The 24984-nt window shown below is 42.1% G+C and overlaps 1 protein-coding gene and 1 gene segment (V, D, J or C); both read right to left on the bottom strand.

Annotated features, from left to right (window-relative positions):
• Window positions 1-7509: 7509 nt before the first annotated feature.
• The window catches only part of LOC119146340 (T cell receptor alpha chain MC.7.G5-like), a 30680-nt gene continuing 13205 nt past the window's right edge, over window positions 7510-24984 (bottom strand). The window contains exons 3-8 of the mRNA XM_037383841.1: window positions 15781-15794; window positions 12798-12849; window positions 9957-10238; window positions 9264-9317; window positions 8813-8929; window positions 7510-8173 (exon numbers count right to left, since the gene is read on the bottom strand). Of these exons, the coding sequence (XP_037239738.1) occupies window positions 8814-8929; window positions 9264-9317; window positions 9957-10238; window positions 12798-12849; window positions 15781-15794 (518 nt within the window). The 3' untranslated portion in view covers window positions 7510-8173; window position 8813. The remainder of the gene's footprint in view (window positions 8174-8812; window positions 8930-9263; window positions 9318-9956; window positions 10239-12797; window positions 12850-15780; window positions 15795-24984) is intronic.
• On the bottom strand, window positions 23494-24857 carry LOC119146755. The segment is given in 2 exon segments: window positions 23494-24284; window positions 24792-24857. Coding segments are annotated over 2 exon segments (453 nt in total).

Here is a 24984-nt window from a genome sequence, read left to right as displayed (position 1 = left end):
TGTTTGGAGGTTGAATCTTTTGACAGTCAAGTCTCAAAGCTCCTGGTTGCTACAGTAGTTTCACCCCTTTTAAAACTAGAAGAGCCTGCAAAAATGCATGGCATGCAACACCTTACTTTTATCAGGCAGAAATCTGCTTTCTATTACAGTGATGAGTTTATTTTTTTATTTATAAGGTTTTATTTTTTAATTGTATTTTAATGATTGCAGGTATCACTAGTTAGTAGAAATGCAGATGGTGCATCTTCTGAGTCATATGGGGCTCTGTGAACTTCTCTGCATTTCCATCATGCCTATAGCATGAAGTTAAACTGGCTGCTTAGAAGCGTTTGCAACTTAGAGGAGAAGCTATGACAAGCAGCAGATTCCCAACAGAAAAGTGAAGAGGCAAATTTTGCACGCACTGAGCTGTAAACTTTTGCTAGAGAATACCCATGAGGCTCAGTAGCAGTCAGAAAAGAATTGCATGCTTAAACTGGGATAAGACATTGTTAGCAATAAGGATTTAATGCTTCATACAGTTAAAAAACACCTGATGGTTCCCTGACCCAGGTGTGAGCTAAGGACTGCCAACAGGTAAAACAATGGCAGCATAGCATCTGTACCTTATTAAGTTAAAATAAGGAAAAACAAAAAAGAAAATAATTCAGAGAAAAACAGCCGTATATGGAGCAGAAATAGAATTCTAAAATTTCCTAATATCAACAAAATTGAACAGTACTTTAAGAACTATTGGGAAAGGAATGTAAACCAGCTCATCTTATCTAAAACATTATATTCTCTTTAAGTAGTATCCAGAGGAAGAGAGTATCAGGAGTTAGCAGAGTAGTTTAGATTTTCATTTGAAATCTAGACATCATCATCATTTTAATGAACTCTTCCACAGAAAAACAAAGTAGCTTTCTAGTAGTAGTTATTCTACAGTCAAAATAAATCTTACATAGAAATGACTGTGATGATGCCTAGACAAAATGAAAGTCCTTGAAATATGATAAAAAATACAATACAAGCCTATACAACCATTTGAAACCTGCAACTAGTTGGCTTAAATTTACAGAAAGTTGTCTCATGACATAATTTGATTTAGCATTGTAAATATTGCCATTCTGTGTAAATAGAAGTTCTGCTGGTGAAATTGGTTCCTTAAGCTCTTCATTCAAAATAGGATTGTATTGCAGTAGGTGCAGTAAGACTTAGAAATACTCAGGAAAACTAAAGCAATAAAATTGTGTTAGTAAAAAAAGCCACATTTTCTTCCACATACTTCTATACTTAGTAAAGGGAAGGGTGCATTATATGCTCTCCCCACCCTGAACCACCTGACTTACTTGCTGGGATCCTTTAAAGAAAAGAGCTGAATTATTCCCAAAATAAAGCATTCCCAAAATTTTTTGCGCTGATTTTGATACTGGACTTCATGGGGATACAAACAAACTTAAATCCTACCAAGAACTTTAGCTGCCCCATTACACTAGACCTCAAGGGCATTTTAAGCTCTTCACTCTTTTTGATATCTTACAGATTAACATCTAGGATCAACAAGGTATGCAGAAGGAAGAAAACTCTTCAGGTAATGCCTCTTCCAAGATGCCAAACTATATACAGACACTGTATGTCTTCTGTATTACTCTCGACATCTGCAGCAATCCTACAGCACCAGCTGCAATGCTAGAAGGGCACAGTCCCCCAGAAATGCTGTGACTCATCTGTTATATCTTCTCTTTGCATCTGTTTTGCACTCCTGGGGACTTTCTACGTTGAAATTTTGGCTGTTTTCTAAAAGTGTTGTCCTGTCTCAGTATTGGAAAGTAGGAGGCAGAGGGAGAAGAGCAGGCAACCAGCTTGCTTTAGATAAGAACAATAAGCACATGAACATCAGATTTTTTTCTAAATTTTGCTAGAGATAAAAGCTGCAACTTTTTCTGCAGATGGGAACAGAGGTTTCATAAAGCAATGCAACAGGAACAGGAAGCAAAAATCTCTTGCTGATACACAGCAGAGGAGGGAAGACATTCCTTTCAGTGGCAGACTGAGCAGTCATTCTGAGCAAATAGTGCAGAATTTCACTAGCAAAGGACCTGCCTTGTTAATTCTTATTGCTTGGGTGATCACCTTTGATGATATAGTAATGGGATCCTTCCCAAGTACTTTTAAATTTACCTAGGAAGCCATGCATTTTGTCATTTTCACTGCAATAGATGTCTATAACTTCTAGTAGATTTCAAGTATAGCTTTAGGGGTTATGGGTTTGCTCTTGACTAGTATGTACCAAATGAACATCTTTTATAAAGTTGTGGTTTAACCCCTATGAGCAAGCAAGCACCACACAGCCACTTGCTCACTCCCCCTCACCAAGACGGATGGGGAGGAGAATCAGAAAAGAATGTAGATCTCAAACATTGAGATAAGAACAATTTAATAGGTAAAGCAAAAGCCACACATGCAAGCAAAGCAAAACAAGGAATTCATTCACTACTTCCCCTTGGCATGCACGTATTTGGCCATCTCTAGGAAAGCAGGGCCCCATTATACATAACAGTTACTTGGAAAGACAAATGCCATAATGCTGAATGTCCATCCCCTTCCTTCTTCTTCCCCCAGTTTATATACTCAGCATGACATCCCATGGTGTAAAGCAGTTATAGAGGGATGGAGGCAGGTTAATTAATATTGATAATATACAGCTGTGGGCTGGCTTCAGGGGTGTTGGGTTGGCTGACATGGATAATGTGCAGCTGTGGCTGGTTCCCGCTAAGTAGTTAAATAGCTCTAAGGGGTATGGAAGGGGAGGACTGAAGGAAGAGAGACTCTGGATGAAGAGAGACTTGGAAGAAGCAGAGGGAGAGAGGCTGGCTGGAAGAGAACCTTGGAAGAGGAAGAATCCAGATGTAGCAGAGGCAAGAAGCAGGATGGTCTGGCCTGAAGAAAATGAAGCAACAGCACAGTCAGTCAATGAACTTGTGAAACCTTGTGGGGGATAGGTGTCCATGCCAGGGCAAGGCACGGGACCTACTTATTGAAGTCAACCTGGTATGGGATGGTAAAAGCCTTGTTGCAGATAGTTAGTTTTGATAGTGCTGCAACACCATGGTATGGAATACCCTTTTGGCTAGTTTGGGTCATCTGTCCTGGCTGTGTCCCCTCCCAGTTTCCTGTGCCCCTCCAGCCCTCTCACTGGCAGGGCCCAAGGAACAGAAAAGTTCTTGATTTATTGTAAACATTGCCCAGCAACAACTAAAAACATGTGTGCTATCAACATTGTTCTCACACCAAATCCAAAACACAGCACTGCACCAGATACTAAGAAGAAAATTACCTCTATCCCAGCTGAAAGCAGGGCATATGACGTGAGTTTCTTAGGCCTGCGTTAAAAGGGGAAAGAGTGTGAATCAGAAACTGAAAACAAATAAAACTGCACCACGCAACAGCAACTGCACAGGAGAGATGAGGAGATACTCACAATGAACCACTTCAAGGCACTCAGAACTCTAGTCTGAGACACACTCGTGACCTTTACCTACAAAGATGAAAATTTTCTAGCCCCCTGAGGCAGGTACATTTGTTGTGTGACTTTGTGTGACCCAGACTGCTTGATAGATCCTTAAGACCAGAGGTGAGAACAGAGAGGAATGCATCATTGTCACAAACCATGAGCATTATTAACATCAAGGAAAGAAAGATAGAAGTCCACAAATTGCATCTTGGATGTGCATGCTTGCATATGGAGACAGATGTTCACATCAGCTGTTTCCAGGCTTTAACACTGGGTGGAGGGAGAGTACTGTTTGGAGAACTTTAAGAAGAAGCTTCTACTTCGGGTGAATGGATCTTTGGAGGTTGTTCTCATTCTGAAAACAGCAACATTGTTGGGAGCAGTTTCTTAACCCTAGGCTGGACTTCAGTTTGAAAACTACTCCCTTACACAAAAACAGTGTAGTCAAAAGGACAGGGGGAAAGGTCAAACTACAGTCATTACTAGTGATTTTTAAATAATTTTCTGAGCTGTAAAAATGCTCATTTATACCTTTGAATAACTATTAGACCTAAACTGGACAGATCTTATTTCCATGTATGCACAACCATGAGAAAATGAAGTTGTTGGATAACAGAGGTGATATGGTATAATAACAGTGCCCTTGGTGTAGTAGTAGTGGTACTGCTTTTTGTAACCATGTCAAGAGACCTTAAAGCCTGAATATTTTTGTACGCTTCAAAGGTACCACACCTGTTTGTCTTTCTCATAAGACATTGCTCACCTGACGTTGTCTTTGAGAAATTTCAGATTATGTTCAGGCTCAGTAACCTTAAGTTGCCGCATTAGCTGAATTTCTGATGGCTTGTCTGCCATGTCTCCCCTGGGCTTGCTCAGAACACACTTTATTCATGACCTGTGGGCCTCAGCTCCCACCAGGCAATATTGAAACAGTGTGAGGCTCAGTTTTCCTCCATCTCTCATTGTGAGACATGGCAAAGAAAAGCATTCAAGCCCTGATGCTAAGTATCACTGCTATCACTGTTTTCTCAAGTCCCATACTGCATTTTTGTCTTTTGTTAAATATCTCATGAGTTACCTTCTTGAGCATTATTTGGCTGTGTTAGTGCTCCTGATCACTCTACAGTATAAAGGAAGATAAGCTGCATTTTTTTTTCTGTAATGAATTGCACTGTAAATGTGCAATTTGTTTTTCCTGTCCAAACAACTACACTCTTAACCTGGGCTTTCTTATTTGAAATTTCTAGGCAAATGTTCTGTGTATGACAAAATTATTACAGAAATCCAGAATGCTTGAGGATGGAAGGGACCTCTGGAGGTCATCTGGTCTTCCCTGCTCAAGTAGGACTGCCTAGAGCTGTTTGCCGAGGACCATGTACAGAAAGCTTTTGAATATCTCCAGGGGTAGTGACTCCGCCTCTGGAGATATTCAAAGGCTATCTGAACATAATCAAATATGGACACAATTAAATCTGTAGGATAATATGAATAGTACTATTAAAATGTTTTTTACTCAGGAGTTCTTCTTATCATCATCTTAATTTATTCCAATATCATTGGATCTCTTACAGGACAATATGTTTTTTCCTGTTTAGGGATAATTCTAAATTCCAAGGTGCTGATTTTAACAGAGGATATTTTACTGTGGAGCAGAATATCTCTACAAAAACTTTCTCTTAGCTCATATCAGCTGGGAAACCTACAGAGTCTACCGTCTTCTGTGGAATTAGTCACACCAACACAGCCTAGCTATTGGGCTGTACAAAAGCTCCCTGTTATGGATTTTCTTCTGCAAACAAAGATTTTCTCCTGTTTTCTTAAGCTGCATGTTCTGCATTGGCTCAAAATTACAGATTGGCAACTGTAAAGTGAAAAGTCACTGCTAGTGGGAGGCAACCAGGAAGTCATAGTGACAGAAAGTAGGAAAGAGGCTCTTTCTTAACTCAAACTGGAATAATTAGATCTAGACAGATCCTTCCTAACAGGGGGAATGGTTCAAATAAAAAATCCAGCAGACTCGGCCTAGAAGTTTAAGAGCTGGAAAGGGATTGTGTGTCTGCACAGGTATCTGCTTCTTTTAGCTGGATCTTGTGGCCTAGTACCATACTGCCTGTCCCATTGACATCCCTTCTCTAGACATGAGCAGCCTAGAGGTGCCAGGATTCCTCACTGGGTACAAATACCTCTCTTCTCCCCAAGGGCGTACTTATGCACTTTGTTCCCTCTTCCTCTCTCATCTCCAGTTAGTCTAAGCTAGCATAGGTTGTTTCTTGCCCTGGGAAACTAATCCTTTCCTTCCAGAATAAGGCCAGACACAGCCAACTAAATTATTTTCTCCAGGTAAAGTGAGAAAAACAGGCTGTGTCAGCTTTGGCTACAGTATGAGGATGCCTGGACTGTCTTCAGTATCCAACCTTGACATCATGTCTCAGAAACATTATTTTGGCCAGCTGTGACACAGCCCTCTTCTTTCATATACTCTGACCTGAAATAAAGTCTTAGGGGAGCCACAGGCCTGACCATCAGGCTATCCCACTCCAGTGAGGACTAACTTTGATCACTGTTGGTGGGTGATGGACTGTGGTAAGAGACTGATCGATGGGTATTCCCTGCTTCTCATGATCCACAGAGCTGAAGGCTTCGAACCACCTTCTCAAAGGCACCAGATTCTCTTTTTTTGACTGAGACCTAGATAACAGACTTGGGTGACTGACATTTTAGGGAGTTAGTGAGGACACAGATGTTGCCACACTGATAGTTTTCCCAGTGATACACAGAGAGGTCTGAAAAACCTGACCATGGAGGTATCACTTAGATCATGAATATTTTTGTGATGGAAATGAGGGCTCTGGTGCCCTATGCTTAGGAACAATAGAGACTGAAGTCGTTACCTGGCTAATAAATTTCTATATGAGTCAATGCTACACCTCAGTAGTCACACATTTGTAGATCCCTCTTTTTGCTTGTGCAGTGTTGCAGATTTTAATTCTGCCAAAGCTCTCAGGCATAACAAAGGACTGCTTAGGAAGATGTCACTCCTTGATTGCATAAAGACACAGAAATGGTACTTGAAATCTGCATTTTGTCTGAGAGACTGGGAAAATGTGTGGAGTGCAAGACAAAAGGGTTCAGGGTGTCATCAGAAAATCAGGATAAAAATACTAGTGAACCCCTCCCTCTGATTTAGATTATGGTGGTAGAATGCACTAAATAAGCATTTTACTGTTTTTAGATTTGTCATGCAAAATTCACTTATCTTCTGCATAGGGTGAGGGTCTTCCTCTAGGTGTCTGCAGGGTCTGAGGGACTAACCTGACAAAGCTTAATTAAACAGACCTTACTATGCATTCTGTAGATGCTGTCTTAAAGCCAGCAGTAACTCAGTCAGCATGTGAAAAACCTTATTTCCCCTTCAGGATGTGGTTAACTTGTTTCTCAAAACAAGGAGTTAATCTTACATGGTGTAACTTAGTCATGAATGTTGACCACAGCATCCTGCTTGTTGCTTGTGAGAGAAAGATGAGCTGGGGAATGTGTGTGTTGGGGTCTTTTTAACTAATAACCAAGCTGCTGTGGAAACTATCACTCCATCAAACACAATTTCCTGTTGGCCTCTTCCTAGTATCAGTGAGTGGAAAAAACCATGTTTTCTTCTCTTCTGATATGTGTAGTTTCCTTCCTCCTGCTCATATTGAGCTCTTGACTGATTTCTCCTTGGACATGTGTGTCTTTTTGCCATGATGCAAAATATCTTGCTGGGGTCTCTTCAAAGTGATCTGAAGGATCAGACCTCATTCAAATCCCCTAAGTCTAGAATTCATGGCCCTACTGAAGCTTTTTAATGTGCCGAAAAGAATCTCCACTTCCCTGTACAAAGTCTAGAAAAGACAAATTCAGCCAACAGGAAATTTAGGTTATCAAAGCTGCATTTCTAATCCCAGTGGTCATTAGAACAGTTGGATTTCAGCAATGTCCATCTCAAATTCAGAAGTAAAAGCATGGAACAAACCACAGTATTTTGGCTCAAGTAAAACTTTATTTTGCTTATTACTACAGTAACCCAAAACTCATGTGCTGTACGCTTTGCAAAAGAAATACAGGTTTAATAAAGAAATGCTTCTATGGTTGAACATTGTCTGGTTGAATTGAATCACTTCAGATCCAATACAGGTCTTCTCATCTACACTAGAAACTTATTGTTATTAAAGCTATCTAAAAAACATTAAAGCTATAATTAGCATCTACTGTGCCTTAATTCTCCAATCAGTAATACATCAATTCTACAGATAGCAATGCAACATGCCTTCAAAAGGTGTTTTAAAAGGGTCACATATCTGCAGTGAGGATTGGATTTTTCAAAACTGTTGAAGTAGGTTGGATAATTATCTGCAAAGGCTAGAAAAGCGGGGAGATCTATTTCTGTTTAGCAGGGGGATGAGGAAGAATACACTCTCCTCAGTTCACAGAGAAAAAGAAATAGCAAAAGCAGTTACAACTCTTAAAACTATATAAACTAGCTATGCAGGATTCAGCAGTATAAAATGGCTTAAAAGGAAGGTGCCTTGTTTTCTGGATGGTTATCGTCAGCAGATTTGATGTTAGCTGTTCAACCTGTTGTACTGCTGGTACATGCTCTCTCCTGCTGTTCTTCAGATTGCTGTTGCCTTTCTTCCCCACTGTCTGGAAGAGCAAAGTGTGTTTTAAACTACATGTAATGCAATTTGGTCTATGTGCCACTGTTCAATAGCTGTCAGATCAAGACAGAGGTAGGCTCACAAAACTTAGGTTGCGCTATCTGTTGTGCCTCTTTGGATACCTTAATTTAAAAATCCTCCCCCCTCCTCTCTTTCCTCCCACTACTTCACGTTTGTGTTTTGGCAGCCTTGCTTTTGAATCCTTATTTGTCTTGATTTTTCTCCAGCCTTTGTGCTCTGCCACTTCAAATAGTCAATGAGATATCTCTTGGGCACTTCTGGTAATACCTGAGTTGCTCTGGCAAAGCAAGTTTGCTGCAAAAGAAATTTGGGAAACAGCCACCAAGAACTGAGGTTTTGATACAGAAAGGGGCTGTTTTCTTTGTGATTTGGGAGAGAGGGTGGGAGGTTTATTAGTTGTTTTTTGGTGTTTGTTGGGGGTTTTGTGGGTTTTGTTGGTCATCATTGGTTTTTTCCCCAGAAACCTGCAAGAGTTATTTAAAGGAAACAGAGTCAGATGAACAGGTATCACTGCTTGTGGGGTTAGAGAATTATACAAAGACAGGTGGTCATTCCTGGCATGTGCTTCCAGTATTTCTACAGATCAAGCTACGTGCTTCCTTACCTCAGAAAAGAAACAACTTGATACTCATGAGTGTATTAAAGGCAATACTTTTTGCCAACAGGACTCTCAAACCCAACACAGCCATAGACAGCATGTTCGCTTTCTCCACTTTGGTATCTGTGTAGTGATAGAGAAAAGATGGGAGAGATCATGGTCTAGATTTGGATATTGTGATATTGGCAGAAAAAAAACCCACAGGTAATAGTTTCAGGAAAAGAAACAGCAGCAAAGGAAAAGATGCTAAACATGGCAACAACAGGGGAGATGATGTCTGTCTAGACTGGATTTTTGCTTTCTGTTGCTTGCCTGTTGCTAAACTAACTACCTTGGAAAGGCAGATTGTGTTTGATGATACACTGTATTCTGATTCCTCTACCCCTGAGAAAGTACATTTCCATGAAGATATCCCCAACATAGTGATGTAACTTCACAATCTATTTAGGTAACTAACCTTGAGCAGAGGTGTTGCAAACGTTCCCTGTTACTGGTTCTTCAGACTCCTTTTCTGTAGCATGATAAAGAAAAGGCATTATAAACTATATCCAAATTTTAAAAAGGATTAAACAAAATGTGTGTATATATATATATGTATCTCCTTTCCTTAGGAACATGTGGGCAGTACAGTCTGAGGCTTAGATGACTAGTCACTAATTCTAACATTAATTTGAGGAGAAAATTTCTTCATGCAACTGCAGGAAACAAAAGAATTCCTGAATTGTTTTGGGTTTACTATTTGAATGAGCTTCATGATGACAAAAACATTCCCCCAAAGTATCAAAAGTGGTTTAGGAAAAAAACCCGACACACCACTACTTCAACATTTTGTTGTTTTTAGAAAGGCTATTTCAGGTTGTGCTCTAGCAGGTTTGCTGATATGTGGTGAAGTATTTAGTCATAAGTAAATGTACATTTTAAAAAAAGATTGTGTCTTTTTTCCCAAAAAAAGAAGTAGCTTTTAGTTGTTACAGTTAAGATCATTTATCTTAGATGCTTTTAAATATCTTTCAGCTCTATCTACTTGAGTACCAGATGTCTTTCCCTTTTCTGCTGGTTACCCAGGGCAATGCTTACTAGCAGGAGAAATAGCAAGTGCTAGAAGACACTGCCTCCAGAAATAAGTTGCAGCTGTACCACAAAATTGTACCTGGCAATGTTGCATTGGCTGTAATAGTGCTGCTGTTGAATTTGGCCATGCAGGTCACCCCTGTGTCTTTTGCCACGTTGACCACCTTAATAGTATCATACAACCCTTCTGATGTCAAAATGGATGTACTCTGTTCATATACAACCTCATTAGAGGTCATCTCCAAGCTGATGTTCTTTGGATAGAAATTCCTTGCCAAACAAGCTGCTTTCCCAATGCTGTCATCTTCTACTTTCTTCGATTTCATCACAATGACTTGTGGGACAGAACTTTTTTCATCATCTGTAAAAACAAGCATTGTATTGTCATGATTTAATCTTATTGCAAATTTGCTTGAGTGCTGAGTCACTTAAAGCTCATATATACTCCAGCCATGATTGATTTCTAACATTATCAATGACTAACTTCCTTTTTTTGTCATTATTTCTTGCTGCTGCTTCCAAAGATCACACCAAAGACAGAAAGCGTGTGTGAAAGTAGGTTTTTTATAGCAGCTTTAATTCCACAGGATTCTAAACTTCCTGTTGCCAAAGATTGTGCCTATATGTGAATTCTTTATTTTATAAGGGACCTGCAAATGAGGAGAGAACTTTTATGCATGCCACTCCAAGAGTCAAATTATTCTGCTTTCTCAACAATTTAATTCCTAAAAATAACACTTCTATCAAGGACTGTCTTGTATATTGGTGAGACATGAAGGAATAACTTCTTTCTTTGCTCTCCCTTCCCTCCCTCGAATCTTCTTCTGATGTGGTTAAAAGGTCTAACCATAGCAAGAGCAGTAGGGCAAAGAGAAGTCAGTTTGTTGCTTCACTGTGGTACAAGGTTACTCCATTGAATGGCATTACTTGCAGAAATGAAGTACTGCTGCTGGAGTGGGGTACAAGGTTGATCTTTTCAATAACATGCTCAAATGAAAGAAGGATTTTTGTCTTGAAGATGGGAAAGTAGGAGAGAAGCAACCAGAAGTTTGTGAATTCCATCTCTCCACTCCTCCAGGAGTTTCTGATGAGGTCAAGAACTTTCAATTGTGGGAGAGGTTTTCCCCACTAGACATTGCACAAGATGTAAGAGATTCCAGTGCAGTCTGGAGACAATGAAAAGAGAATAGGATTGGTACTTGGTTCAACAAAAGGTCTTGTGCCTGTTCCAAAAACCATGACCTTTCTCATTCATATGCTGTGCCATATTGTTAGTCCCACAGCACCAGGGGCAGTTAGAATTTGCAGAATTTGTATAATAAACTGATTTGAAGGGAAAGACACCTTGAGGCCTATGAACTCGATGTCCATGGACAAATCTTACAATCTGCCTTAGTTTAGTGTAATAACCTTCAGCAACAGTCCTTTAGCATTAAGATACCCATAAACATCAAGGGATGAAAAACGTGCCCTATAACTGGAGTTCTGAAAGAATCTAAAAGATGCTGACAAATTTTTGTGGGATCTGGGATCTCTGCTCTCTCACGCATCTTTTAGGAGAGTTACTATGAAACTTGCAGATGTATTTTTTTCATTTTGGAAAGAATTCTAGAGTTGAATTCCCAATTCCAAGCAATATAAATGAATGAAAAAGGCTTGACAACTGCAAAAGCCTGAATTGAAACTATATAGCAGTAGTCTTTTCCGGGAATTTCTTATAAGACATACAAGTAATGAAAAAAGATTGCTTAAACTTGAAGAAGATGTCTTTTAAAGAAAGAGTTGGTCTCAAAATAGTTTACTAGCCAGAAAATCATTATGATATCATGATTTTTTTTAAAAAAAAATAATATCTTTGCCCTCAGGTCATAGGTGGAGAAACTAGGGTGATTCCACATACAATGCCAGGACAATATTAGCAATATGAATTATAATAAAAAAATGAAACTGAAAGGAATCATCTAGCATGCTTCCTTGTCAAAAAGGGCTCATCTTATAAAAGGCTATGAGGCATATCAAAAAAGATTTACATGTCCAATTTGACATCCTGATGGATCTCTGCTAGAGAGGTGCATTAGGCTTTGAATTTTGCATGGCATCTGCCTTGCAGTCTGGTCAAGAGATCCCTCAGGTCTAAAATTTTGTTCATCACAGGATGTTTTTTCAAGGTTTGATCAAAGGGCTCTGATTTTACTCTCTTTCCCCACCACCCATACCCTAGTACTGAGGAACTGAGTTGAAAGTAAAATGGTACTCTGCCATAACTTCATGGGTTGGCTCTACTAATAAACCAGGCACAACTCCATGCTTGTCAACACCTACAGCAAACAGATGCCAAACAGGAATTAAACATTCCTTGACTTCATTTGACCTATTCAATTTAACCCAAACTCTGAACAATTTAGTGAAATTAAACCAGTACAGAGATCTTGGATAAGATTCCATTTAATGCTTTTGTACATTATTCTTCCCTTTTCTCAGTGCTGTCCTTCAAACTCTGACAGAATAGAGTCTTAGGAACTCAAATGTCAACCTCCACAGAAACTTTATATCTCTTTAGACTGCCCAAGTGTGATTTTAAAACCTAACAATTACTACAAAAAGCTTATTAAGATGCCTGAGTAAGTCGACAGACATTAGGTACCAAAGAAATTCAGCAAGACAGCAGACAGGACTTGCTCTTGTGGACCCCAGATTCTTTGGCGAGTCCTCAGAATTGGGTTCAGCGTGTTTTTTATACTTAAATTGTCTAATTATATATAAAAATGCTATACATAGAAAACGTAAAGTCTAACCAGTAACTTCAAGGCATGGGGGACTGCCTTACTATACAGCCTGAATTTTAGGAGGAAGAAAAGGAAAAAAGTGAAAATCCAAATAACAACAACTCAGAAAAGATTAATGTATAAATAATACCTACTTGGCTCCACACTCAGTTGAGTCCCATTCCCAAAAACAAGAGCAGCATTTACACACAGTTGAAAAGCGTAAATCAAAAAAGGCTTATTTCGCTGTTCCTCCTACATACATTTCCTTTCCCGGTACTGTTGCATGGTTTTGTCAGAACCTGTTAGTCCTGTGCATTCTTTGTTACCTGAGATATTTAAAGGCTTTTCTAGTTTTCTGATCTCCAGTATTTCCAAATAACCAGTATACCAGCAAGCTGCTTCTCTGGCATAACTCACTCAGTGCAATGTAGTTAATAAAACAGAATTACTTCTTTATCAGACCCCTGAAGCCTCAACTGAGTCCCGTTGTTTTGCATTACCTGAAAAGAGACCCATGAATTCCTACCACTGCTTATTTTTGGGAGGGATTAGGGATTTGTGTTTTACATTCTGTCAGTGGCATTTCATTAGTACAAAAAGTTGTACTTCTTTTTCCCTTCAGTCATACAAGGTCATGGAAGAACTATATATTCCAAATGTTGTAGCCCTTAGTATTCTTAATAAAAGTTTTATCTAGAATAAACAACCGAGTCCTCAAGAGAATGTGTCTTGAATATCTTATAGTGACTGCTAATGCACATTTTCCTACGTCATTTTGGTTTTGGGGATTCTCAGAAGATTTGGGTAATAAAGTATGTCTGTTCTTAGCATCTTAAAATGCATATTAGTATCTCCCAAAGAAATCCAGACTTAACAACAAAAGGGTCAGGTTGCTCAAATTCTGAAAATTTTGTTTTCAACTTGTTAATTATTTCAACAGAGACTAAGTGACTTAGATGCTTAAGGCCTTTTATCTCTTAATGTCAAATATAATCATAATGTCTTTGCGCAGATTTGAAAATGTCATCCTATCCTTAGCTAGAAAAGAGAAATCATTTAACAGCATGGAAACTTCACTCAACTGAAGTGTCATATAATTTTGCATTAGGATGTCAGAGAGGATAGATAAGCAGGAAAAGCAGAGAAAGAATAATTTAAAGCATTCAGGCACAGGAGGAGACAAGGCTAATACCTTTCTTTTGTGAAATGAATTGTTCTCTAACCCAAGTTTTGGGAAACTTAATGAAGATGGTTTAGAATTTTGAGTAATGTACTGAAAATTTTTCCTTACACCAAGAATACCTGTTGCACTCACAACATGTGTGAGCCACATGCTACCTTCAGCTCATAAGGAACAAATATTTTCTTGTCAGCAGAACCAACACACTAAACTTTTTTTAAAAAGACGTATAAGACCCTTAATGTGAGAAAGGAGTATCATGTCAGCATTTCTGTAGATGTCTAACATGGCAATACCATTCCTCAGTCTTGTTGTTTGGTTTTTTTCTTGCCAAATTCTACTATTCTCTATGTCATATTCAAACCAATGTAGACCGATGTTAAAATAATTGCATCTGGCAGTTTCTTATGGTCCTACATTTACAACAGGACCTGCTGGTTGGAAAGAACAGATCTTTCTTCAGAATTATAACTTTGTATTCCTTTGTCCCTTTGGAATTGGAAGTGGACTTAAATTGTTCCAAAATAGACATTTATTCCCACACAAAATAACCTACAGACCTGGACAGATATTAGGCATTACCTAAGGGAGCCACGTGCCCTTCTGGAATGAGAGCAGGATGTTTTAGCTATGTAAAATTACATGGGACATTTTTGCAGTACTGTAAAGACATGCAGACCTCTGAAAACATTGCAACAAGTCTTAAGGTATGCACCTGGATGCTTAATATAATACAAATCAACCTAACAAACTCCCCTGCTGCCCCAACATTCACACTCCCACAGAAAATCTTGGGGTCACGTCCACCCTTTTTGTACATTGTGAAATTCCAAATAAAGACAGAAATAACTAAGGCTTTTCATAATCCCTGCTAACCACATCTGCATTTTCAAAATCTAGGCAACTTGGTAGCCAACTTTCATTAATTCTAAGTGGTCTTGGATATGAGGCAGTTGTGAAAATTCAAGCCCAAGGATAGTTAACCTCCTTCTTCCTCTGTCTCCATGACAGTGGAATTACTTACCTGGTGATACTATGAGTGTACTGGCAGTGTCAAAACCTAACTTCTCACACCAAGAGCCAAAGATCTGTCTCAAAACTTCTCTCCACTGTCAGCTCTTCACTGAACTGTGCATTCCTGCTCAAAATGAGGCAGTGAACCCTGGAGGATAGGGCACTTCACAGTAAATTTGTGCCACAGTCCTATCCAGACTGGAAATAATTATGACATGTTAAACTTAAGCAGTACACACCAGGTTGGGGATCATGGAGTAACGGTGATATATAGAGTTAGCTCAGTTGTTCCTGTTAAGCTTTCTTAAGCAGATACAAGCTGAGGATTCAGCTTGAAACCCTAGCCAAAGAGAATACATTCTAGGGATTACTGCAGCAGAAAATTCTTACAGTGAACTCAAACCATTAGATTCCTTTGTCATCCCCCTCCTTAATTTTAACATCATTTCAAAAAATAAAGTAATGGTACTTACTTGGTTCAACTGTGAGAGTGGTCCCACTTCCAAATAAAAGCTTTTCTGCACTCACACTGCTAATACTTACTCCAATAAACAGCTCTTTCTTCATGGTTTTCAAAAGTGTTGTAAAAACAGGAGATGAAAAGCCAGATACTTGTCCTAACTATCAACATATGCAACTCCATGAGGGTACCCAGAGCCACACTTTCTTCCAAAACCAGAAAGGGAAAAACAGTACTTGAATAGTTCAATAATTGCAAATAACTTGATTGAGTACAGAATTTCCAAGTTCTCCCTTTCCTCCAGCTTTTAGAAACCCTGTGAGGTCTGTATTTCCAGGACAAATAGAAACATGAAAAGAATGCTATATTTATCTCCTTAATCATTTCAGTCACCCATCTTCTTTCTTCCTGAAAATATATTGCCTTTTTCCTTCTTTAGGTTTTTGTACAGGGCCCTACGTTGTTTATATCATTGTGGAACTCCAGCCCCTAGACACAGTGATACATTTCATTACAAAAACTCTCTCTTCCTTCTTTTTCACTATACAGACTTTTGGATTACACAGGCAGTCACATGACTTCTCGAGTGGTTTTTAACACAAAATACCACATGAAGAAACTTTCAAAGAAGTTTTCAAAGAAGGGTCTAAAATAATACCAGAAAAGTAGAATTGTAAGTGGAAACTTGGGGATTACATGACACCTCTGAAAAGTCTCATGGAGTTAAGCTGGATAGAAAGCAGGAAAAAAAAAATCAGTAATTTTAGTGCTATCTCAGAGCATTTTTCAGAGCATTTTATGAAAATTCTTCTGGGCTGCCGGAAGCTGCTTTTTTACCTTGAATTTTGTTTCAGTGCTCAGGAGTATGAGGAATGTGCCTCATCTGGGCTTTTAGAATTGGTGTTTGGGGGTTATTTGGTGCCTTAGAAAGTCTTCATGCCTTTTTAAGATGAGAAAGTAGGCAAAATGATTGTTCTTTGTTAGGCAGGGGCACTGTACTCATGGAAGTATCTACTAAAGAGTAAAGGAGTTTTTGCATATTTATCAAATCCTTCCTGAATATCAGTTTCTGCATTGTTAGCACTGTCTAGACCTTGATAGCAAGAAATGGACTCAATCTCAGAGACACTGTGGCTTCAAGAGTCCACTCCTTCCTCTTCTAGCAAAGGAGAGGCATATTGAGTCTGTGCCCATCAGAATGGGGAATGGAGATTCCCATTACGATAAAGGCTGGGAGCTTATGACTTCTGACACCAAGAGGAATGGTCTTGCTTCACCTTAAGTCTTGCAGCAACAGAACATAGCAAATGAGGAGCTGGGAGCTCTGTCAAATGAGGAGTCTGAGCCCATGAGCCACACAGGAGCACCAAAAAAAGTGGTGAGTGTTAGCAACAAAGGCTCCCTGCTGCACGGAACAGAACCCCCCTCTGACAACTGGGCCTGTCATCTAGGGAGGTTTACTCCTTGCCATGGACTTGGATTCGGGACATTGTTAAAAGTCTTGCAAAACTTACTACACCTACCTGCTATTACCTCCTGCTGCTCTTCCATGTGGGTATGATACTGCTAGGGGAGTCCTGGAAAGTAGCAAGCAGGCTCTGGGGGTGATGGTCAAGGGCATGTGGACCCAGGTGGGTTTTCTCTTTGATCCTACTGGTGAGGTGGAGGGTAGTGAGAAGGAGTGGATGGATCCTGCTGGATCCTGACTAAATGAGACAAAATCGTCTTTGCCAGCCTGGTAAGAAGGGTAACTAGGAACAACAGGGGAGGAGAAGAATGATCAATAATCAAGTGAGAAAGTGGTGGGAAGGATTGGTACAAAACATATGAGGAGTGATATGAACAAGACAGACTTCATAATAAAAAATTTTAACAAAAGAGCTGAAAGGGATGCACTTCCAAGTGTGTGTACATAAATAAGTATATATGGGGAAAAAAAGGCCTCATACTGTTTCTGGGAAATTAGCATGGCTGGGTGCCTCTTTAAAGAGCCTGTGTAGAAACACATGCAGTATGGGGAGCAAACAAGAGAAATTAGAGCTCTGCTAGTAGTTGCAGGGCTATGATCTCATTGATAACATAGAGATGTGGTGGGAGAGCTCACACGACCCAAGAACTGAAATGCATGGCGAAGTGCAAGTTAGCGTACATTGCCTGGGTTCCTCTCCAGCATGACCCAGTTTTTCCTCCGCAGCCTGGTTGCAGAGCTATGGGATCAGGGAGGTGTAGTGGGAGAGCTTACTGTAGTGAATGGAGCCAGGCTGAACAGGAAAGACAGGCTGGGAAGGTGAGGAGGAGGAAATGCCCTGTCTGTGAGGAAGCAGCTAGGATGCATATACATCTGGGATGTACAATGAGCCAGCTGATAGCATATATGTCAGAATTAGAGGGCAGATCGGCACAGGTGACACTGTGATGGATGACTACTAGAGATCACATGATCAGGAAGAAGTAGACAAGGCCTCCTTCAGACCACTGAAAGAAGCTTCACATTCACTGGCCCTGGTCCTCATGGAGTACTTGAACCATTCCAAACACCTGTTGGCAGGACAGCACAGCAGGGCTCAATCAAGTAGTTTTCTGGAGCGGAGCGATGAAAATTTCCTGACACAAGTGACTGATGAGCCTGACCTCCTACTTGCAAACAAGGAAGAATTGGTGGTAGATGTGAAGGTGAGGGGCAGCCTTGGCTGCAATGATCATGCAGTGTTTTGAGCTCAGGATCCAGAGAACAGGAAGCCATGCATGAAACAGGACTGCAGCCCTGGACTTCAGGAGAGCAGAATTTGAGCTCTTCAGTGATCTTCCTGGAAGAGTGCCATGGCTTATGGTTCTGGACAGAGAAGAGGTTTAGGACAGCTGCTTGATTTTCAGAGATTAGCTCCTTCAGGCTCAAGAATCATTCATCTTGACAAAGCAATGTCAGACAAAGGTGACAGAAGGCCAGAATTATGAACAAGAGGCTCCTGAATAAACTCATAAATATTTAATACAAAGGAACCATACATGATTCAAGTCCTTCTTCTGATGTCTAGTAGCTGGGAGATTGCTTCTGGTCTCCTGTTCTTGTTTTTCATGCATCTGCTTCTGGACACTGTTGGATATGAAGTTGAAGGGATCTTTGTTCTTTCCAAAAAGTGTGAACAAGTCTTACCTACTCTGTGCTCTGGTAAAAATAGAACATAATGCTAAGCTTAAATGGAAACATCTAAGTACAGTAGGTTAATGCCCACTTGCTCAACTTGAGCTGACTATCAGATGTCTAAAATGACATGCTTGCAAGACTCAAGATCTGATGCTGAACGTTGAGGAAACTGTTCTTGCATAGAAAGGTCTTTCTGCTGTCTAAGTAATTCTGGAAATCAAATTTGTGTATGTGCATACAGTGGTGTGAGGAAAAAGAGACTATATAGGGCACCATGTTCCCACCTTCAAAAGCAGTCAGTGAGTGAGATAATTTATGTGTAGATGTTCAGTCTTTTTCAATCACTGTGGTACGTAGTTCACACAGTGGTAGACAGTTGTACAAAAACAACTGCTTTTTTCAGTGCCAGGTGATGTGTTCTCTTTCATGTCCTTTGAAGAGCTAGATTTTATTTTCCTCTTCCTCTACACTTTTCTACTTCTGAACAATCTAATACTATTCCAGAAGTTGCTATACACTAAAACTATTATCAGCATTGCCTTTTTTAGCAGATAGGGTAGTATTAATATTCTCACTAAAATATTGCCCATACTTGTCAAAAAGGGATATTGTTCCTTTTGAGTTGTTAGAGCTGTTCTCACTTAAATGACTTGATCACCATTTGGTCTTTTGAGAAACATCAAGACAGTTTGGGTGAAATATTTTAAAGACTATCTGGGGACCACCTGCCCCAGTCTTATGAATTTTCAGTTGAGTTTCTTTCTACATTTTATAAGTCTTGCTGGACCTTCAAGTAGTTATGTTCTCAAGGCCTGTTTTCATGCAAATAAAAAAATAGAACATGTTTATGAATTGTTCAAAAGTTATTCTGGTTTAGCTGATAGTGGTTTGATGTGCTAAAGTTGCTTATTTACTCAGGTATTTGATTTTTAATATTTATTGTTAGAGTGCCATTTTTATAAGGGTCTTGGGAGTTTTTTTCCTGATTATATGCACCAATTTTTTTCCCAGTTTCTTTGATCTTGTGAGGTAGATTATTTGACCACTGACTTGGCCATGCTTTGGACTTTTGATTTATTTATATGTGCCTTTAGCTGAGTTTGAAAGTGGGGAACATCTAGTTATGGCTGACTAAAGTTGGCTTTTAATTTTATTTTTATCTTATGTTAATGATTTGATTAATGGTTACCTGGCATTGTAAGGCAGTTTCTGAATCCTCAAATCCAGTTCTAAGACACAAAAGGAAATAGTGTTATTTCATCCTGTTCACAAATCTGCATGGTTCCATACTGTAGTACTCAATATTTATTTGCATTATTGTTACCAAGTGCAAAGGCCTATTTCTCATTTTTAATCACTGTTTTAACACCAGTGCTGCTATATTTTCTGATGTATTTATTATATGTATTCTCCACCTTACTGCCTCCCTTCTCCAGGAAAGCTGTCCAGTTGGCTGGCATGATACTTTCAGTCTCCCAAACCATTGGCAGGACAAAGAGAACAAGCTCTAAATACCTCCTGCAACAGGCCTGGGTACATACAGGTGCCCCCCTACACCCTTTGCTTGCTGCCAAATCTTCTCAGAGCAGTGAGACCACACCCTGCTTGTCACTGTCACCAAGATCTCAGATGCAGTTAAACAGTCTTTTCCATTTGGGTGGCCACAGAAACACCTGCCTTCAACAGCCTCCTGCAAGCCACATGCTTGGATCTGTTTGGTTTAAAAGTTGAGTTCTGCCTTTGTTTTTCCTTTCTCTGTCCTGGTGCATGCCCTCAAAAAAATTGCAGGACATGCTCCAATAGTGCCAGTGACATGTTAGAGAGCATGTTTAGGCTGTGTTCCATGAGGTGATACTGAAGACCTTCTGGAGTTCTGCTTCAGAGGAAATGAGAACAGAGGGAGTCCCCCTTCCCTGCAGAAAGCTGTCCTAGGCAGATGAAGATAGGCTTTGGAGGGGAACTAGCAGGTAGTTTGGGCACACATGCTTGGTTGTATTCCTTCAGCTCTTGCTGAAAGGCCTACCCTGCTTCTTTCCAGAAGAAACTACCCCAGCCCTTCCAGCATAATTCTTCTTGATCCCCCCTCAAAACCTCCATTTGTATTTTAACACAATTTCCTTTTTTTGAGAACACCTCACCCTGAGCCTAGCTCCCAGCATGGCTAGCTGATTTCATCACATGTTTATAGGAGACTGTGTCCATGACTTTTACTGGTAAGGAGAGCTGCTTCTGGAAGACATCTCTCAAGAAGGTGACTTTTCTCTTAAAGGATGCAGTGGGCATTATGTTCTTCTGTTTCATGGGATTCAGTTACCCCATTCAACGTTTCTTCCAAGACAGAAATATTACTGGCCATTAATTCCTTGGAGACACTATCGATGAGCTTAGGAAACTAGATATTTAAGACCCAACAGTAGTTCACAAACTTCACTCTGGAGAGGACAGCTAGAAGTAGTGATTTAAAAACATATCTATAATACCTGCTTGGGGAAGTCCCTAAGCTGCTGAAACCTACAACAAAGGAGAGTGGTTAACAGAAGAAATAAAGTAGCATTTGCTTTGTATTTATAGCCATTGCAAGACATCTGACACTGGCCTGACAGGCAGTCTACTGTGTTGCATGACTCTTAACCTAATCCACTGCAGCAATGCTTCCATAGAGCCAAACAGAGTAATCAGGATAGTTTGGGGATAACTGACCTCCCATGTATCTTTAACTCTTGTATAGGGTAATGAGTCCATGCACACAAGCATATGGATGCATCTGCATACGTCTCTGTATGTCTTCCATGAAATTCTACACTTCCAAATAAAGAAACGAATGGTCAGTACTCAGAATAAGAACATGTGTGTTTATTTACATGGAGACAAAGCTAGGAGTGCAGAGATGAAATTTTGCATTATATCCTGGGAAAAATCATCTTGGCAGTGCAGTTCCTGGTACAGTGCCACTCTCTTCTCAGATATAGTTGACTATCATTATATTCCTGCACATTACCCTGAGACTCCCTAAACAATATGAGATATACAAATGAGTTCTGCATTTCCATGTTAAAATTTTAATTCCTTCAATGCTCATCGTGTTTCTTTGTCATGGTTTAACCCCAGCCAGCACTTAAGACCCACACAGCCACTTGCTTATTGCCCTTGGTGAGATCAGGGAAAGAATCAGAAGGGTAAAAGTGAGAACTCATGAGTTGAGATAAAGAGATTTTAATACGCTAAGCACAAGCCATGTGCACAAGCAAAGCAAAATAAGGAAGTTATTCACTACTCCCCATTGGGAGGCAGGTATTCAGCCATCTCCAGGAAAGCAAGGCTTCATCGCATGGAAAGACAAATGCCATTATTCTCCCCCCATCCTTCTTCTTTCCCCTACTTTCTATACTGAGAATGATGTCATATGGTATGGAATATCCCTTTGATCAGTTGGGGTCAGCTGTCCTGGCTGTGTCTTTTCCCAGCTTTTTGTGCACCACCAGTCAACTCACTGGCAAGGTGGTAGGAGAAGCAAAAAAGGCCTTGAGGCTGTGTAAGCATGGCTCAGCGATAACAAAAAAAGCCTTGAATTATCAACACTGTTTTGCTCACTAATTCAAACAGTGACCCATATTAGTCACGATGAAGAAAATTAACTCTACCCTAGCCAAAACCAGCACATTCTTCCCAAAAGAACCTCAAACCATCTTTTCCTGTCTCTTTCTGCCTATGGGAGAGACTGAGAGGGAAGCAAGAAGGTAACAGCATGTTCATGGTTTTCATGTGTGCTCAAGAAAGAGTCTGCTGCTGCTGCAGCGCCTCTCTGCCCCTTTCCAGGAAAGTCAGCCCAGACTAGTCTCAAAAATCTAGGAACAACCTTGCCCCGAAGCAACCACAAGAGGCCTGGCTGGATTTAAAGCCCTTCTTCCAGTTCTGCCCCAGCCCTGACTGTGTTTCAAGCACTGTGCCCTTTTCCAGCTCTCTGGTGTGGCAGGAATAGGTGGCTGTTGTCTGCAGCTGATGGCAAGAGCACTTCCAGTGACAGCTGGTTCCTGGAGGGGTTTGCAGATCTGGTGACTCGGGTCTGGAAGCATGATGCCATGTGCTGGAGTCCCATAAAAAGCAATTTCAGCGCTATATGCTGCAGGTCCCTGCCAGCAGTCTGCCAGATCCAGTCCCAAGCGTAGCTGCTGTCAGTGATGGGTACACCACAGATGTGGCACATAAGTGTGACAGACCCTGAGACATTCCCTACCATGGGGCCAGAGGTCCCTATTTGCACCTCAGAAAGGGCACCTGCAACTTTGGGAGAAAAGGATGAACAGGCAGGAACAGCTCAATCAACTGCTTCATCTACTCTACCACTTCCCTAGGCTTCTGCTTGTCATGTCTAGGAACTAGTAGCTCCAAATACACATGCTCACAAGTTCTTGCTCCTGTTATAGTCTCAGTTCTGGGAGAGAAGCACGGACTTCCTCTTTCTCCACGGTGCTGTTAAATGACCCTCCGTACTTTACCATTTCCTCTGCTCGTTCCTCAGGAAGAAACACTCATGGCCACACTAAGTCGACCTGAGCCCAAAACTAGAGCAGGGCTATTCACACATCTCACCAGCTAAGCCACGACGGGGTACCTGTACTACTGGGAACTGACAGAAACAGGAACACTTGTTTTCAAAGGTGAAGAGGTTTTGGAGTGAGAGGAGTGAAGACTGACAAGAGATGTGGGAAGACGGCAGGCAAAAAGGGTATAACAGAAGGGGACACAACCAATTACAACATCTTGGTCAGAATCAAACATTTGAAAACTGTATGCTGTAACTCTACAACTCTCAGGGAGCAGCACTGAACAACTGTGGGAACAGGACGCCTAGAGAGGGAAACCTGGCAGGAAATATGTGTAAAAGCTCAGACAGGATTCCTGCCCCGTGGAAACAACACAGAAGTAGCGAGCAGAGTCTTGGGGGTGCAGGGCACAGAGAGACAGAGATGACTCAGAAAGGGAACTGTCCCGGAACGCCGTGGCTCGACCCTCCACTGATGCTCCACAATTTATAGCACCAAATGACCAGCAGGCGGACACCCACTCGAGTCCGCCACCGAATGCTTGACGGTACCACCAAACATCAAGACCCTTGAACTGGAATCCGGATCCGCGGCAGGAGAGCACTCTTTGGGTCTGGCCATCCACTCAGTTTTTAACTCAGAAGAGAGTATGCCCATCCACGCTATGAGCACCCAGGATGGGGATCAAGGCAAGGCAGAGAGGTGCTGCAGACAGCTAAAGTAGCCAGGCTGGCTGTGTGACAAGGAATATACTGGACATCCTCTGCAAAATAGAACGCTGCTTTTGGGACTCAGCAGAAGGAAAGGGACAGTGCAGGGAAAGCAGCTCTTGCTGAAAAGCTGGACCACCCACCATGCACAGCGATGCTCTCTCCCTCCCTGGGAACACTCCAGAGCTGCCCTAGCACTCCACTCCCCAACAGTCCCACCGTCTGGGCCAGACTCCAGCAGGTTTCTGTGAGAGCTCTGCTGGATTCCCTGCCACCGTGTCGACTGAGCAGAAGTAGCGGGCAGAGTCCTGGGGGCGCAGGGCACGCAGAGCGAGATATAACACAGACTGGGAATTGTTCCGGGACACGGCGGCTCGACCCTCCACTCCTGGCCCGAATTTAGTTACTGAGGAATCCTTCCAGATAACGGACACCCACTCGAGTCCGCCACCAGGTGTCTGTCGGTACCACCAAACATCAAGACCCTTGAACTGGAATCCGGATCCGCGGCAGGAGAGCTGCACGGAGCCCCCGGACGGTCGCAGCCCCCCACCGGCCTCCACCAGCCTCGGCTGCGCCCACACCCCTGCGGACAGAGAGCACAGGCAGCCGGGCAACCACGGCCCCAGGACGCTCCCCGCCGCCCGCCGCCCCTCGCCCCGCCACGGCGGCCGCTGCCCCTCCCGGGCCCGGCAAAGCCCCAGGCCCGGGGCAATGCCCCGCCTGCGCTGCCCGGCGCTGAGCCGCGCCTGCTCCCCGCGCTCCGGCACGGCCGCTGCCCGAAAGCATCCCTCTGCCTCCTCACCCTCTGCCTCCCCACCCTCTGCCTCTCTCTCTCCCCCTCCCTCTCCTGTCTTTCCCTCTCCCTCTCCACTCTGTCTCCCCTCCCCTCCTCTCCTGCCTTCCCTTTTCTCCTTCTCCCTCCCTCTCCTTCTCCCTCCTCTACCTTCGCTCCCACTCCCCTCCCCCTCCCTCCCCCTCTGCCTCTCCCCATCACTCTCCCTGCCCTCCCTCTCCTTCTCCCAATCACCCCCTCTCCCCCTCCTCCCCTTCCCCGGCCCGGGGCTCGCTGCCCTCCCCGCCCGGCTCTCACCTGCCGGCCCCGCGGCCCAGGCCAAGGCCAGCAGCCACGGCCCCAGCCCGACCGCCATCCCGCCCTGCCGCGCCGGGGCCGGCGGAGCCCAGCGGAGCCCAGCGGAGCCACGCGCGGGCCCGGCCCTGCCCGCCCCGACGCCGAGGCCCCCCCGCCGGCGCAGCGCCGCCGCCCCCGCCCGCCCCCGCCAGGC

This window comes from Falco rusticolus, chromosome 4 (assembly GCF_015220075.1).
Source record: "Falco rusticolus isolate bFalRus1 chromosome 4, bFalRus1.pri, whole genome shotgun sequence".
Taxonomy (NCBI): Eukaryota; Metazoa; Chordata; class Aves; order Falconiformes; family Falconidae; genus Falco; species Falco rusticolus.
The sequence above is the reverse complement of the archived record's forward strand: the minus strand, read 5'-3'. Positions and strand labels throughout refer to the sequence as shown.